At 42.5% G+C, this 17495-nt stretch overlaps 1 protein-coding gene across 5 annotated transcripts in view; it reads right to left on the reverse strand.

Annotated features, from left to right (window-relative positions):
* Positions 1 to 17495, reverse strand: part of LOC111866670 — a 321755-nt gene that overhangs the window by 85237 nt on the left and 219023 nt on the right. For all 5 annotated transcript variants that reach the window (XM_033752372.1, XM_023855848.2, XM_033752371.1 and 2 more), the window contains exon 12: positions 14618 to 15758. In XM_033752372.1, the coding sequence (XP_033608263.1) occupies positions 14618 to 15758 (1141 nt within the window). The remainder of the gene's footprint in view (positions 1 to 14617; positions 15759 to 17495) is intronic.

A 17495-nucleotide genomic window follows, 5' to 3' on the forward strand; every position in this document is an offset into this window, starting at 1 on the left:
ACAGCTCATGCGGGTGGTCGCTGGTTTCCCACCGCGGCGGTTCGGGTTCGATCCCGGGTCTGGTTAAGTTGGATTTCTGGTGGACAAAGTGGCGCTGGGGCGGGTTTTCTCCGAGTACTTCGGTATCCCCTGCCAATCTTCATTCCACCAAATTCTCCATCATCATAATCACCCGGGGCAGGTACGATAGGCCATCAGTGGCAGCCGTGCCGAGTGGACCCAACTGAACTCCACCCCCCACCTATGCCGAAAAAAGGGCTCTACAGTGATTTTTTTATTTATTTCCAACACCACTATTTATATTATTAAATTTTCCATTTATTTGCGTTCTAGGTTTTGGTCTTTTACGGCTACATTTTTCTTCACTAATCCGGATGGCCTCCCAATTAATTCGGATTAGCGAGGCTTTACTGTATATTAATTACCCGCACTGCTTGGAGTTGTAGAGCTTATTATTGAGTAAAGGTCGGATTGTTAGACCTGGCTTTTGAGTTGCGTGTGAGAAGTATGGCTAGTAGCGGGACAGTGGTTGCACATGCATTATGGGTGGGAGGTAAGCAGAACGAGAATAACTTCCTGAAACACGAGAAAGGCTTTAAGAGGTTAAGGTAAAAGGTAAAGTTGCCGGGTGCTTAATTAAATATGCACTATGCCACGAAGACGTATGGGGGAGTGGAGGTATAGATCCAAAATTCTTCCCTCGGTACTGGATGGAGTGGGTTACCTTCACGCTCAGTCTCGTGGAAACAGTCCCCGGTACCCATTGGATAGGAGACTGGGTGGGCCCCAGAGCCGGTATGAACGCTGTGGGGTACACTAAACTCTCTTATCCCTGACGGGATTCGAACCCCGGCCGTCCAGCCCGTTGCTATACCGACTGAGCTATCCCGGCTCGTACAAGAAAGCTTATGTGTAGCTAAATTAAATGCTGGATTTAAGGTGTTCTCGGCGGTGACTATGAAGAGTATGGTCACCTCGGATGTAACACAGTGTAGTTCACATTCAGACGTTTCGGAGGCACATACTGCCTCCAGTTTCACGTCGAAGAGTAAGCCAATCAACAAAGCAGAAGCAGGCGGCAAGCTAGCATCAGCTCGAATATGGAGGCAACTTGTTCCTGGTTTCTTGCTTTTCTTACTCTTCCACACTGAAGATGACGGCGATATGTTCCTCCACAACGTCGGACGAGTATCATTTTCGAAGCATCACATGTCACCCAGCGGGCCGTTAGTTCTCGCTGCTGAGAAGCTCGCCCTGAAAACTAGAATACTGTGGCACGTTCATCCGTTGCTAGGTAATGGCTCCAACAAGGGCACAACGTATCGTAATGTAAGGGATCTGGGCTCGACTTTCGGACCTGACACGGGTGATTGCTGTCTTGTGGGATATGACGCCGTCTTCGGTCCAGAGGGAAGTACAATTCCCGTCTTCTAGGTAGAAAAGTAGGCTGAGAGTGAAAGAATGCAGTACAGATACACGGGGACAGATGGGCAGCCCCTACAGGGCACTCAGTACTACTGGAGTTTTGTCTTCCCTACAGTCCACTCAGATACTGAAATAAGTCCTTTAGGGCCACTCCACTTATCCTGCACTGGTCAATGGTCACTCAGAGCCATTCTTTTGTCTCACCTCTCTATTCTGGCAAACACGTGACCCTTATCTTTACCGTGTTGGGAGATAATTCGGAAATAGTTCACAAATACGCATGGCAAGTACTCACCTCATGATGTTCCATGCTACATGAAATCTAACGAATCTGAGCCACAATTAGGTCTACCACACGCGTACCAATATGTTGGCTTTAAAATTTAAAGTTCTCCTCTTACGCAACTTCTGTTAACGTTTGGTGGTTCTGTGATTTCTCTTCACTGTCATATAAGATTCATTTATTTGTTCACAAGTTTCGGCCTCACACAGCCATCACCAGGCGCATTAACTACGTGACGCAAGTTCCTTCACTGTTTTTCACTCATGCTGAAATAACTTTAATTAAATGTTTAAAGACTATAATTCTTTTAAACAAGTAGAAATTCGGTCCGTGCCTCACAGGAAACACATTACGTCACCGCTACAAAGCCCAACCGGTTAATGCTGTTTAGGGAAACAGTCGCTGTTTATTGTGAGAACCATACGGAACACACAGATACACTCTGTGCGCAGAATGTATAAAGTTTTGGTATGGTGAAGCAGGTGGTACATATAGTGACCACTGAGCTCTATTAATGTTAGAAATAATTAAAAGACCGGCGTTAATAATTTAAATCCACGAGTTATTTCCTGAGTGGGGAAAAACACTTGAAACAATAATTTAAAATGATTGCAACAGGATGCTGAAATTATAATACTATGCTTTATGCGATGCACTCGCTTCTTTCTGTCTGTCTGTCTGTCTGTCTATCGTCACTGCCATAGACGAAAACTCTACGAGTTCCACAGACACGCCTTAGAATCCCTCTTGACGAAACTACACACGTAACACTCAGTGACAGTTGTAAAACTATGGCTACTGTCACGTGATGAAAGCATTACGTCATGTGGACTTCCTTTGGTATTTACTTGGCAACACGCAATGACCCTCACCAAGAAATTCTCAGCGCTAATGTGTTGCCGTTTTCTTTCGGGCCGCTGTATATAATTTATTTATTTTATTGAAATCATTACTGGTCATTTATTTATAATTATTAATTTTTTGCCTTGTTTATAGACTTGTCCATTAATTAGGCCATGACACTGACCTTCATAACGTCGTACTGCTTCGTCTTGGGCTGGCAATGCGATGTTTCACTGGAAATTTCGAGATGACAAGATGCCAGTTCGTCAACCCCTTCACAGCACTGTACGGCGTACGTTTCCGTACTCGACGGGTCCCAAACTGAATACGTTGTAAGTCTCGCCCAAAATGGATTTATTAAGTGCCAGCCAACAAAATCTTGCAGTTGCCCACTTTTAATGTGGCATATGGGTCGAGGGAGGATTATGTAGTTCTGAAAATTAGTGCGTTTTCGCTTGTGGAGTTGATTTCTGACGCCGGCTCTCGAAGCTGTTGATCACTTGGCGTCAGTTTTCGGACCAGAGCAGACGTGTGCTGCTTCCGTTACTGAATTACTGTATTAAGGCTTCAAATAGTACATAAGAATCATATGTTATTGAGGAAAGTGATGTGTCCGATCTGATATAGCATTCAAGTGAAGTTTTTATAAACAGAAATCAATTTACAAGCAACACAGCACGCATATAAACTACACAAGTAAAAACAAGAACACATCGCCAAAAGGGATAGACGACAATATTCACTACCAAGGAAGATAAAACACGATCCACATTGGTTCACGAACAAATTTCTTAACTTAAAAATGAGTTTTTACACACATCATAACATAATTTTAACAAGGAAGGCTGCTGTGGTGAAACAAATTGAATTTCATATACTGTGCAGTGGAAAATTACATTTTTAAACTATCCTTTATGCAAGTGATTGCAACTACGTCACTTCTAAGTAACATACTTCAAGAATGTTCTTATTATAAAAGTTTACGTCAAACATCTATTTCAACAATGGAAAATTAACAACTACATATAGTAAAAGTAAAAAAAAAAAAGTAAAGCTATCCCTGTACCAGGCCGTGAAGGCCAATAGGGTTGTGAGACGTTAAGGGTCCCACATTACCCAGACAATCAGCTCAAATATGGACGGTAAGGTTGTCAGCCTTACGCGACGGCCGCGCTTCACTCCCCAGGAAAATCATTTTATTAATTACAGGTACTCATTTCTGTTAGAGGCTGAGTAAACCCCAGGGCCTAGTGCGGCCGGAAGAATTAGGTCAATTTAAAAAAATCCAATGACCTCATCGGGGCTTAAACCGCGACCTTCCGGCTTGTAGCATAGTACCTTAACCACTACGCTACCGCGTACCCCTAACTACATATAGTGAGCATCAAATGTTTTAAGTGTATATAGTCTTATAAAAACATTTACGTATTGGTGGGTTCCTGATCGTAGTGGTATACCTCCGATGATGATTCATTAATAATTGAAACATGTTAGGTAAGTAAGTGCTAAAGTGGTGAAGGCATTATATGTCACATTGGACTGAAATAAACTTAATTGTAGAAATCAATTTAGTTGCAAGATTGGAGACTATGAGGTTGCCAACAGTACGCAAAGGGACAGTAAACTGTGCTGCACTTTCTTCACTTATATCATCATGTGTCTCTCTCTCAGTGTCTCCAAGTGGCGACTAAATTACTCTCGATACCATTGATGAGTTTGGCAATATTACTCTTGAGATTCTCAGGCTATCCGGCTCCATAGTCCGGCCAATCAGATTGGTTTACCTACCCTTAACTATATCTCCCACCCCCCTCGCCCTCTATGGCTCTACATCCTTGTGGATCTCGGATTCTTAATCCTTTACATAGTCGGTAAGACTCCTTGGACGGGGGATCAGCCCGTCGCAAGGCCGCTACCACCACAAAGAGCAACAAAAACAGAATAAAAGCACACAGACATCCATGACTCGAGTGGGATTCGAACCCACAGGTCCCAGTGTTCGAGCAGACGAAGACGGTTCATGCCTTAGTCCGCGCGGCGGCTGTGATAGGCTCATTATTTCACTGGGCATGGCAAAAGCATGAAGGAAGCTTTATTTTTAACAGCATTTCACATGGCACGAATAGTTTTATTGCCTATTGCGTCTCACTAAGGGCACAGACCGGTAAAAAAATAAAACTCTTGATCTCGCCGGCCATGAACTCCAAAGACAGATCAACGTGTGCCATCAACTAGTTCTGCTTTTTCCAATACCAAATACAAAACTGGACAGTAGCATACAAGTAGCCCCTTCCCTGCCTTCACGGAATGGTCAAGTTCATCCACTCAACGACCATATTGTTGCCAGCGAATGCGCGTGCGCTGTATAAAAATGGAAAACAGAACCTTCGTGAACTTGTGGAATTCTTCCTACAGCTAGTTCCTATTTCAGACTCAGGTGAAAGCTCCCACGCTGGGGCCCACTGGGGACTAATGACCGACCTCAAGATACCAAAATAGAGTTGAACCAAAGGCAATGCTCCACAAACTCATGGCGCAAATACCCTCGCGCTGTTTATTTTCAATTGTTTTATATTCACAGCAGACAGCTTGTGAAAACATAATGTGGTTTATGAATAGTAAATGCAATGCCTGATTACAGAGCCCTTGATATTCCTGGGTCTACCTAAACAGTAAAGAAGAGCAAAAACCTCAGTTGACACTAAAACATTTTCCTGAAGATAACAATTCGCGCCTCTCCAAATAAAAGCACGTCAAGCTCCACATTCGGACGAGGTGTGGGCCCACACATATTCTAACATGTCGGATATTAGAAATGAAATTAAAAATGCGTAATGTGTCAATTATTTTGAACTTCACAAATCTCCCGATATGGAAATTTCAGGTACGCGACATACACCGGCCACCAGAGAACATGTAACCATGATAACTGCCTATTACGCAACTTCATGAAGCTGAGCCATTCTTGAGAAGCCGCCAGTTGTGCAGTTACTCAAGAATTTCCCAACATTTTATGGAACCCGAAGGTTCATTACCGTGTTCACAAGTCCTCTCCACTGGGGCATATCCTGAGCCACATCAATCCAGTCCATACCAATACATTCCATCTACGATCCATTTTAATATTACTGTAATCAAGATAACCATTCATCAAATATATATCACTGTAAAAACCGAGCATTAGCAAGAACAACGCTGACACAATATTAATTAAAAATATATTAAAATTATTTCATGTTAAAATAGGAACCAATATCGTTTAAACAAACGTTTAGACGTACAGCCCTCACAGGTTATAGAGTATCACAATGCAATATGACGATTTACATACATCATCATATATACCTGACGATGGACCTCTGAGCCGAAACACGTCGCTGAATTTACATGACAGCATGGACTAAACGGTGATTCTACAAATAACCTAAGAAGCCGCAATGGAGACGGTATTTCTATGTGCCACACATCGCGTCATCAACTAATGCTGGATGCTCAAATACAATTATTACGGAAGTTCCATGTTAAGCCAAGCAGAACACCACGCCATCAAGACGAATCGGAAGTGCACTAGATGGAGGTGAATGTCAGAATCATGTCCCGGCAGTTTTACCCCCCAGGGAATTTAACCCCGGTACCCCCTGCACAGAAGTGTGGGTGGGCCTCAGGGCCAGCCTGAACGCTGTGGAGAAGAGAAAATCCCTGACTCTGCCAGGAATCCAACCGCAGAGAAATCTGGCTTCTACTTCTGGAACGTCCCTGGCTGAGCATTCATCGAAGAGGACACAATTTTTGGCCATACCACTGGATCTTGCAACATGACAGTACAGCGAATGTCGTGCAAAGAAAAATACAGTTTCTAAGCTCGGCTGTTTACATTCGTGTGAATTTTTCACGTTTCCATGTTAAAACTCTACAGGAAGGGCTTGTTAAGTCGGACTGTTTGAAGCCAATCAGAGAGACGGGAGGACAGCTGTGAAAGGACTTTTGAAAAAGGGCTTCCAGCAACGTATTCAGACATGAAAGAACGGACGGAAGGTCACAAGGCTACCGCACTCATTGAGTGACAAAAACAATCTATCTTTCTGCAGAATCTGTCTGATTATTTAACTGTTCGTATTTCGCACAATTATCAAACTGATTATTTCAACAATTAAACTTACTTTCGTACCCGTGGGACCGCCTCTATGGCTACAGATCCAGATGTCCCGAGTTCGATTCCCGACGCTACCTGATTTTCCGAGAAGTAGTGGGTCTGGAACGGGGTCCACTCAGTCTCGTGAGGATGATAACTGAGGGGCTGCTTGAATGGAAACGTAGCGGCTCCGGTCTCGAAAACCGAAATTATCGGCCGTAGGGATTCGTTGCGCTGACCACGGGACACCCTCTATCCGCTAAAGTTGGCACTAACTTCGCCGACAAGCGCCGGTCGCTCGGTCGGTATAGTTCGCTTGCGGACTAAAGCCACGGAGTTTATTTTCGTACACGTGAGCCGGAGTTGCTCAGTCAGTATAGCGACGCGTACGGGCTGACGGCCGGCGCTTGATTCCAGGCAGGGGCAGGAGTTTCTCCACTCCACAGCGTCCAGACCGGCTCTGGGGGCACTCAGCCTCCGGCCGAGGCGTGAAGCTGACCACTCGCCTCCAATTAGTACTGAGGTCAAGACTGGAGTAGTGTTTAATAACCTAAACACTGGGACAATTTTACCTCTTACGTTTTTACCTTATTTTCGTACGTATAGAAAAGAAATGCCGATGAGAGTGGCCGCGCGCGGTCTAAGGCATGAACTGTTTTCGCTCGCTCGAACACTAGGGTCGTGGGTTCGAATTCCATTCGAAGCAAGGATGTGTGTGTGTTTGGTAGCGGCCTAGCGACGGGTACATCCCCCGTCCAAGGAGTCCTACCCACTGTCTTACAGTAAGAAACTGAAGTGACACCAAGCGTTTCACGGATGCCCTATGCTCGCAGTGGGAGAAGCACAATGCTGGATTATCCGACCAGTATTTACGCAGTTTCAGCAGCTGCCAGCTGTGCAACTCGTCAATAAATCCCTTCAGTTTACTGACTGCGAATGCTAAACGCCGGTATCATACACGTCCCCGCTGGACGCTGTTTATTAATAAAGCCCGTTATAAATCTAGCCCGCTCCTCCGTAACATACTCCCGTTAAGATCCGTCCTTAACTTACCGTATAAACATCATCCCATCTATGCCTCGATCTTTCAAGCTTTCTCTCTACATAGATATTTTGTATGAATCCCTCGTTTCCTGTATCTATATATAGTAAGGAGAAATAAATTCAAACAACTATAACGAAAATGTTGCCATCATACTCATGCGCACAAAACGTGAGCATGAGTTCCAAAATAATGACGCTATTAGTTGCTATACCTATGAAATTTCTCAAACTAAGCTACAGTTACGTATATGTTGAAAGTGTAGGGATAGTGGTAAAAGGTGAAAATGGTGAACTGACATTTGTCTAAAAGGGGGTAAAGGATCTCAAAAGAGAGTAGACGAAAGGGGTAAGCAGTTCTCTTTTTCTTAGTTTCTTGGGGTAGGGTGAGACTGAGCCCACTTCGTACGCAGACCACTAACTGGCCTACTGTACCAGCCCCGGATGATGGATGAGGAGCAGTCGGTGGAATAAGAATTGGGAGGGGAAACCAAATTGATCGGAGAAAATATGCCCCAGTGCCACTTTGACCACCTCAAATCACACACGACCTGACCTGAGCTCGAACCCGGGCCGCCGCGGTGGGAAGCCGGCGACTAATCACACGGACAAAAGAGTATGTAAGTAGGCTAGTAAAGTTATATATGGACACAAAATTCTTTACTTATAATAAGGAAATCTTCCTTAATTTGCTAACGGAAACGGAGAACACCTGTTCTAGGATGCTAAGAACAGATTCTGATGCTACAAAAGCAACCGTAAGAGGATACAACTTTTACAGCCATACTACAATCCCAACTAACCCAAAAGACGACATAGTGATCAGTTACTGGTATGTGAATAAGAACCAGACGGTTACAGGCTGCGCATCCTGTCTTGTCAATTAAAAAGATGTTTCCAGTAAGCCTGTGGTAACGCTGAAGGAAAATATAATTAAATTCTGTTGGTGAAAGTGAATTATTATACTGAAACGGCCTTGTACTGTACAGCTGAAAAAAGGAGATAAACACAATACGTATTAATAATGTAGCAATGTAGACTCGTCGTTAGGTAATGGTCCGTACACAAGCAGCAGAAGAACGCGTCACGTGGCGACTGTGATGTAACAATATTACAGGTATGTAGACCCGTTGCTAGATAATGGCCCGTACACAAGCAGCAACGCAACGTTTCACGTACGCGATGACGTCACTCAACAATATTTGAGGTATACAGACGCGTTGCTAGCTAATGACCCGTACACAAGAGCAGAGGAACGCGTCACGTACGCGATGACGTCACACAACAATAGGTTTTACAAACGCTGTTCTCTATGACGCCCGCTCCGAGGCTACATGACTCGACCGAGTGACTAAATACGTCATCAATCGTTCGATCGAGTCATATAGCCTCTGAGCATACAGTAACTCTGACTTTCGCTAAATACGTAGCAACTAAGAAAAAATGTCTCGCAGTGAAAAAACAAACGGATATTGGTTTTTCTCCTGGTTTATAGAGAATCTGATAGGAAGGGCAACAAGGACAGATGAAGCAGATCTGGCGGAAAATACAGAGGAACAGCACGAAAACATTAGACGAGTGGTACGCTCTCCTAACGACCGCCTTCAGCACCAACGGGAGCAACAGAGTCGCACCCATAACTCGAACGCTCGAGTTGGTGATAGATTAGAAAAGGAATGCCAGACTGAGGTACAGATGCTGGATTCGCGAGCTTCTAACAGGTCTTTCCAGGCTGCCAAAAGTGGTAGTTATGAAAACACATTCTGCAAAGGTGGAGCAGCATCCTCTACAACAACGCCTCCTACTGTTAGCAGCACTGATGAAGAGCCAGAATGCTGTCCCATTTGCTTTTTTGAACTTGTAACACAGAAGGTTGGAACGCCAGCAGCTTGTAAACACAATTTCTGCGTAGACTGTCTCCAGAAATGGGTGAAGAAAAATAACACTTGTCCAATAGATCGACAGGTGTGTCGCATAATTCTTGTGCGGCACTGTCTTGGTGGAAAAGTTGTCAGAAGAATCCACGTTAAAGCCACCAATAGAAAAAGAAGTCATAGATAACTTCATGCGTTGTGAGCATGAGGTGACAGTAAAAATTTCTTTGCACTAATTTATTGTGAGACATGTGGGCGAGGCTACCATCTGGAGCGTGGGCACAGTTCCCACGGGGGAATGATTTTGCAGTGACTGTTGTTGACTTTCATCATCCAAATTTCAATCTGAAGATGACGAACCTACCTTGGACTCCTGAAATCGGGCTTGACTTCATTTCGCAGTGTATGTCATGGTACATTTTTGAGCGTTTAAAGCAGCTGCACTGACTAACCTGTTTTTCTGTATGAGTGTCATTTTAAAAGCCTCAAAATCCAATATTATGTTGTACATCATCAATCACAACTTCCATTTTTCAATACGTAATGTTTACTGAAATGTTTTTTTAAAGGTAGTGGGGTGGGACTAAGTCCCTTGTACTGAGACCACGTCTGGCCTGTTGTACCAGCCCCAGATGATAGGTGAGGGTGATTGTGGAGCAACTGGTGGAATAAAGATTGGCAGGGGAAACCGAAGTACTTGGAGAAAACCTGCCACAGCGCCACTTTGTCCACCACAAATCCAATTTGATCAGACCCGGGATCGAACCCGGGCCGCCGCGGTGGGAAGTCAGCGACTAACCACTTGAGCTATGGCGCGGCCTTACTGAAATGTTACTACGCTATATGTTTCAGTCATTTTGTTTATCAGGCGTATTATAAACGATAAAATGTGTCACTGATCCTTACTGTACTGTTTACACAACAGATCTCTTGCTACTGGTTTTAGGATGCAAAACACAACCAATACAAACAAACACACATACATACAAAAACATATGTATTGAGGTTACAATGTTTAAATATATTGAAATATTTGTTGATAATAAATAAAATTTCCTAACGTAATTGTTTTTATTATACTGTATTGAAGTATTCTGTTGTATTAGTATTGCAATATAATTTACTACATACAATACAATTTCCGTCTACAATGCAACCTATCACTGTCCCCTCTTCTCACATGTTTCGACCCTACATGGTCATCAAGAGGTGTCTCAAATTCACTAAAATTGGTGCACGGTATGGTATTTCCAACTTTTCATATCACATGTGAATGTGATGCCTATTATTTAAAATAAATGTGCTTCAATTAAAATCAATAAAATCTGGATGTAATTTCAATGTTTGGCTCGGGGAGACCTGTACATTCATCCAAATGATACTGTTTGAAATCTCCTTGTTTGGATTTATTTGCTTAGCATTTCTTGCAGCATGGGCGTTTGTTTCTTACTGTGTAGTTCCTACATATGTTGGAATAATTATCATTTCCTCACGTATGACCCTTTGACAGTATGTTCATCACCCTGCCTCTGTAGTACAAACTATGATACCAGGACAACCCCAGACAGAGTTGGAGCAAAAACCTGCCACTCCACAATCATCCAAATATCCTTTAAAACTCTGGTGATGGAAAAAGACAGTTCTTAAACGTATATCCATATTCCACCAGCAAACACCAGACACTAACACCAAGCAATAACAGAAAAATTGTCAGAAATAAACTTCAACAAACAGAGAATACAAAGCAGCCAAATAAAATATACCAAACACCACAGTATCAAAGCAAACGCCAACATTATTATAAACACTGGCTCCAATTCTCACTTTAACCAAATCTTAATTCTATTTGTATTTTTAAAGGCAATGAAACACCTGTCTGTAAGAACTATGCCACTGACAATGTATCAGTTCATGGAACACAACACATGTAACCACTTGATGATCGCCACATAATAGTCAAAAACGTGTTGTGTTATGAACTAACATTTCTGTGATCAGTCTATAATAGTGGTCCTCCAGCTTGGGGGTTAGGGAGTGGGGCTACAACTCCTCACAGTAAAAAAATAAGCTTGTTACGAACATTTGGAAAAAGTCTCAGACTTGCACTGATGCCTTGGAAAAACGACCTAACCAAAAGAAATGGGATATGAGATTTGGTACTAGGAATGTTAGTAGTATGTATAGGGCACGTTCACTCAAGGCAGAGGATGAGAGGAAACTGAAATTATAAGTTACATTTAGAGGGAGTACAAGAGGTCAGATGGGACGGAGGTGGCATCGAACAAATAGGTGAATATGAATTTTTCTATAGAAAGGGGAATGAAAATCATGAATTAGGTGCATGTTTTTTTGTACATAAGAGTGTCATATCAGCAGTTAAGAGGGTAGAGCTCATTAGTGATAGGATGTCATTCATAATACTAAGAGGTTGCTGGTGTGATATACATCCTGAATGTTTATGCCCCAACAGATGATAAAGTTGATGACATAAGTGACAGGTTTTACAAAGAACTAGAATATGTATCTGATATATTCCGAAAGTACTATACAAAAATTTTGTTAGGAGATTTCAGTGCCAAAGTGGGACAAAGACATCTTCAAATCAACAATTGGGGATGAGAGTTTGCATGAAATTAGTAATGATAATGAAGTTAAAGTATCACACTTTTCCACATCAAAACATCTTATGGTCAAAAGTACAACATTTCCACATAGTAATATCCATAAATTTACTTGGACATCTCCTGATTGGAAGACACACGATCCAATTGACTATCTACTGATACACAGGAGACGACACTCAAGTATACCTGATGTCCAATTATTCAGGGCAGTAGTTTGTGATGCTAACCACTACCTGGTGATGGCAAAGGTTAGGGAAAGACTGGCAGTGAGTAAGCAAACATCACATAGAATTCACATGCAGAGGTTCAAACACAAGAAATTAAAGGAGATAGATGGGAAGGTGCAGTAGCGTTTTGAAATCTCAAATAGGTTTGCAGCTTTGGAAAACATAAGACACTGAGGTGCATGTTAATAAAGATTGGGAAACAATTAGAGAGAATATCAAAGTCTCTGCCAAAGAGAGTCTAGGTTATGAACTGAAAAAGCATAAACCATGGTTTGACGAAGGATGCACAAAATAATTAGACCAAAGGAAACAAACCAAACTGCAGTGGTTACAGGATCCAAGCAAAATAAATGGGGATAATCTGAACACTGTAAGACATGAAGCCAGCAGGCATTTCAGGAATAAAAAGAGGGAATATCTGAAAGATAAAACTGATGAGTTTGTAATGAACAGTTAGAACAAGAACATTAGAGACCTTTATAGAGGAATAAATGACTTTAAGACCTATGGCCATGAGATGACGTCGCTACTGCGCACAGGTCGAACAGTGCTGTGCCATTTGTGGCGGTTTGCAGGTGCAGTCGTGGACAACGCTCAGACAACATGGAAACAGACAATCATGGGCAACGGTGGACTGTGTGGTTTCTCTGGACGGAAGGAGTGGCTGCTTCACACCTTCACACAAGGTTAGCAGCCGTATGTAGAGAAGCAGCACCAAGTCCCAGAACCATGTTTCACCGGATAGCAGAGTTCAAAGACGGCAAGGACTGTGCAGAAAAAGGCAAAACAGTGGGCATCCAGCAAAAGCATGCACACCAGACAGTACACAGTGCGACTTGATACTGGAAAACTAGAGAACACAACAGGTTTGTTATGCAGAACACTGTGCACCATTATCCATCAGGACTTGAAGATGAAAAAGGTCTGTGCTCAATGGGTACCCCATTCTCTCACCATTGCGAAGAAGCAGAAGTATGTGGAGACATGTCAACAGTTGCTGCAGCTGTATAGTGCGGACCCGGCAGAGTTCTTTGAGCGTCTAGTCACTGTCGACGAGTCATGGTTCTGGCACGACACTGCAGAAAAGAAACGCCAGTCCATGGAGTGGAAGCAAGCTGGGAGCCCTCCTCCCAAGAAGTCACACGACCAGGACTATTCGTCCAGAAGCAAATGGCGACTGTGTTCTGGAATCAGGAGGGGATCCTTCTGTTGGATTGGCTGCCCCCCAATACGACCATCGACAGTGATCGGTACTGCAATTCACAGCGCCAACTCCACCAACGCATTCAGCAACGCCACCACAGAAAAATGGGGGCACAGCATTCTCCTCCAACATGACAATGCACGGCCACATGGCAGACAACAGACCACTACCACCCTGGGTGCTCTAGGGTAAACCATGCTGCCTCATCTGCCATACTCGCCCGATCTTGCCCCCAGCGACCACACTCTATTTGATTCAATGAAAGACATCATGCGGGGTAAGACGTTCACCTCCAATGGTGAGCTTCAGGCAGCTGTCCAGCAGTGGCGCCAGGATACCCCCAAATATGGTTTGCTGTGCAAATATGGAAACTGCCGGAACGATGGCAAAGGTGCATAGACATTGGGGGGGGGGGTTACCTCTAACATAATCTATATGTATTTTGTTCAAATAAATGGTTACTGTGAAGAAAAAACATTTAGTGCCAATCATTTTGGAACGCCCCTAGTAGCATCTCCGCAGAAGCATGTGCGTGTGTCTATACATACATTCATGTATATATGCACATACAAACACCCACTCACTCTGATCCTGAAGAACACAGCATGTACTATAGAGGGACAGTTTATAAATGCCTTATCCCATTCCTGCTGGAAACGAATACATTTATACTGTCGACCTAATCAATGGTACCTGCATCTAACTGCATAGACATTAACCCCTTTTTTACCATACAAATACATTCAAGACCAAAATCTCTTATGAACGATGCCAAATATATACTGAATTCCACAAATTAAAATTTCATGCATAAACACACATTTTCACAACCAAATATTTAGTTTTTCTGTTGTGTGTAGGAAGTGAGGGTTTGATAAAATGAAGTGTATATAACTTCAGGCTCTAAGGTGCACGCACTCAACACATTTCATGTAATTTGGAAAGATGGCTGCCTTCAGCTTACCTGATACTCTTCACTTGTCGGTGTTGCTTAGCCAATGCTGCTTGTCTCCTCCGGGCCACTGCTTCATTTCGAATGATGCGGCGAACCTCGCGTCCTCCTGAAGACGATGTTTCACCATCTGATGTTGGCGGTGTGGGTGACGCAGACAAACGCTGCAGTTCCTCTATTTGGCGGTGCAACTGTCTCTCGTAATGAGCAGCCTCCTCCTCTTCTGGAGTTAGGTGCGTTTTCTTGAGCTGGGAATGCTCCACCACATTCTTCCTGCTACTGATCAACTCATCCACATGTTTCTTTGATTCCAACTTTTTCTGGTTGACAAGAGATTTATGATCAATAATGCGGGACTCTACAACTTTTGAGGTGCTAAAGGTCTGATTCCTCCTGTCCTTTTGTTCATACTGTGCCTGAAACCCTATCATGTTCAAATCCTCCATTAACAGTTTGGACTGCAGCTTTCTCTGGTTGACAAGTGTCTTGTTGTCCAAAGCAAGTTCTGTCTGCTTCTTAACACGATCTTCAATGCCCATGTCCCTCTTCAAAGGGCTGTAACTACCATCCACATTCCTATTTTCAGGAGGTGTAGTTTCCTTACCTCCCTGATGATTCTCCTTCTCATTTCTCAAGTTTCTAAGATTCAAAATCTTTTCATCATTACTACTGGGACATAGAGGTCTGTTGTTTGGAGATCCTGTTAAGGCCTGACGTTGCTTCCGTGCATTAGCTTCAACCCCATGGAGAATACTAACAAGGTCAAGAGTGTTTCTGGCAGGAACTGAGTGAGGACGAGATGGCACATTGCTTTCAGATGAATCTGAGCTATGAGATGAAGACTCATCCCACTCTGATGATTCAGGCTTGAGGATTGAATGGAGATCCTCATTAGTAGCTGAAACCATAGGATCTTCATTGGCTTGGTTTTCATGAATTTCACTTGCTGTTTCCTTCTTAAGAACACTCTTTAAATGACGGAAGCTTTCCAGTTCGGGTGTCCCTGCACCTGACGCAACTGGTGTACCACTAGTTTTCAAAATACCTCTTACTTCACTTTCTGATTCAGCCTCTGCATCTGATGAAGCAGCCACTTCAGTCTGAGATGATGATCTGGCATGGGACTCAGAGTCTCTGGCATTCTTCAGGATTCCTACAAGAGGAGGAAAGCAGTTAAAAGTAGTTGCCAATGGTCACCATGAATTGTAGGGGTCTAAAGGGGGGGGGGTCTATACAGTAGATTCAGAATAGTTTCTAGGCACTTTAAAAACACACAAAATTCCAAGTAGGAGGTCTGTAAATAGATATTATTAGAATGCTTGTAGTTGGAAAGTTTAGTTTCACTGCACATACTTCTGTATCTCATCCTTTACTGAATTCTTGTACATTAATATTAGTAAAATTTGGTGATTCATGAGCAGAGATATTTACTCCACCATCTTTCAAGTTTTCCTACAAAATTTTGCAACTAAATTATAGTGTTCTATCAATATTCTTTCAAATTCATGTTCCTTTAGGTGATGTTCCTTTATACATAAAATTTCTGGGAATTTATTAACTCATTTGTTGTATCCCTTATTCACCTAATAATTTGATCAGATACCTTAAATTTTTTTTATAGGAATATGTACTTAGACACTGCTACCTGTCTGTCATTGGGGGTTTGTATTCAGATGGTCCTTGACCTTGTTATACTTGTTTTTATTTGGGGTAGTAGTTAACCTGCCGGAGGAATATACAGCGAGTTTATCAACTACTTCCTAGGCATGATTTGCCATAAAAAATCATATTTCCCAGTCACTATGGCTTTCTTTTGTGTATTTGATACTCTTTGGAATGATACGTACTTCAGAATCTGACATAGCTACTTGTTTATTTTCATTTTCCTTATTTGTGCAAACTTCATTCCTGTTTTCCAGTACCTGGGTAGCAGGTCCTCCTTTTAATTCACTTTCCCAGCCTAGACCAAATGGTTCTTCAACTTTTTGCCCAGAATCATAGAAATTTGAATTGCTATTTGTCTGGAAATACTTCCATTTGGTGCAATCCATGACATGGAAAGCATTCTGTTTGGGTTAATTTCTAAAACAGTATGTTTAACCATTTTTATATACTTCATAAATAAGCATTCTACTGAAGGTTCTAATTTCATTTTTTACACAAGCGGAATCCATCATGTCTAATTGGCACACTTAGTATAATGATATTAGTGTTACTGTCTTTATTAAATTTTGGGTATATTTTAAGCCTATATTGGAATTGTTCTGACATTGTTGGAACCACCAAAGAACACAACTACATCACTTTAGTTAAATTCACTATGTCACTCACAGCAGCCACACCTGGATTAACCAGACCAATTGCTTCAATTTTGTCAGCCATATGATTCTTCACCACCACTGCATAACCTCTAGCAGAACTATCTCCTATAATTACACGTTTGTGCTCTTTCATAATTGTAGTCCTATCACTGTACACTTTCAACATTACATTATTACTGTTACTAAATTTGCCATTCCTTAGTATCATAAGTCTAAATGCATCCTTTGTCGATAAACATCCATTGACTATTGTCGGGATAGAGTAAAGGGGGGTTTCTTCATGACCTCTTCTACTTGTTTTTCCTTTCTCGATCTTGAAGGTTATGTGGTAAGATTGTTAGGTTAAGACCGCCCAAAATTTGCTTTGCCGGTGTAGTCTTCGGTTTATTTGCACCGTTGGGGTGTTTACCGATTACATGGAATTTATCTTGTCCCTCTGTTGAAACAAGCACTTCATCACATCCATCTGACTCACTAATATCGGCCAGCACTGAAAAACGATTAGATGTTACCAACATTTTGCTGCTTGGAAAAGTGAGATGTTTCGCAGTTTCCTTAAGTTTCTTTGG

The sequence above is a fragment of the Cryptotermes secundus genome, unplaced genomic scaffold (genome assembly GCF_002891405.2).
Source record: "Cryptotermes secundus unplaced genomic scaffold, Csec_1.0 scaffold54, whole genome shotgun sequence".
Classification (NCBI taxonomy): Eukaryota; Metazoa; Arthropoda; class Insecta; order Blattodea; family Kalotermitidae; genus Cryptotermes; species Cryptotermes secundus.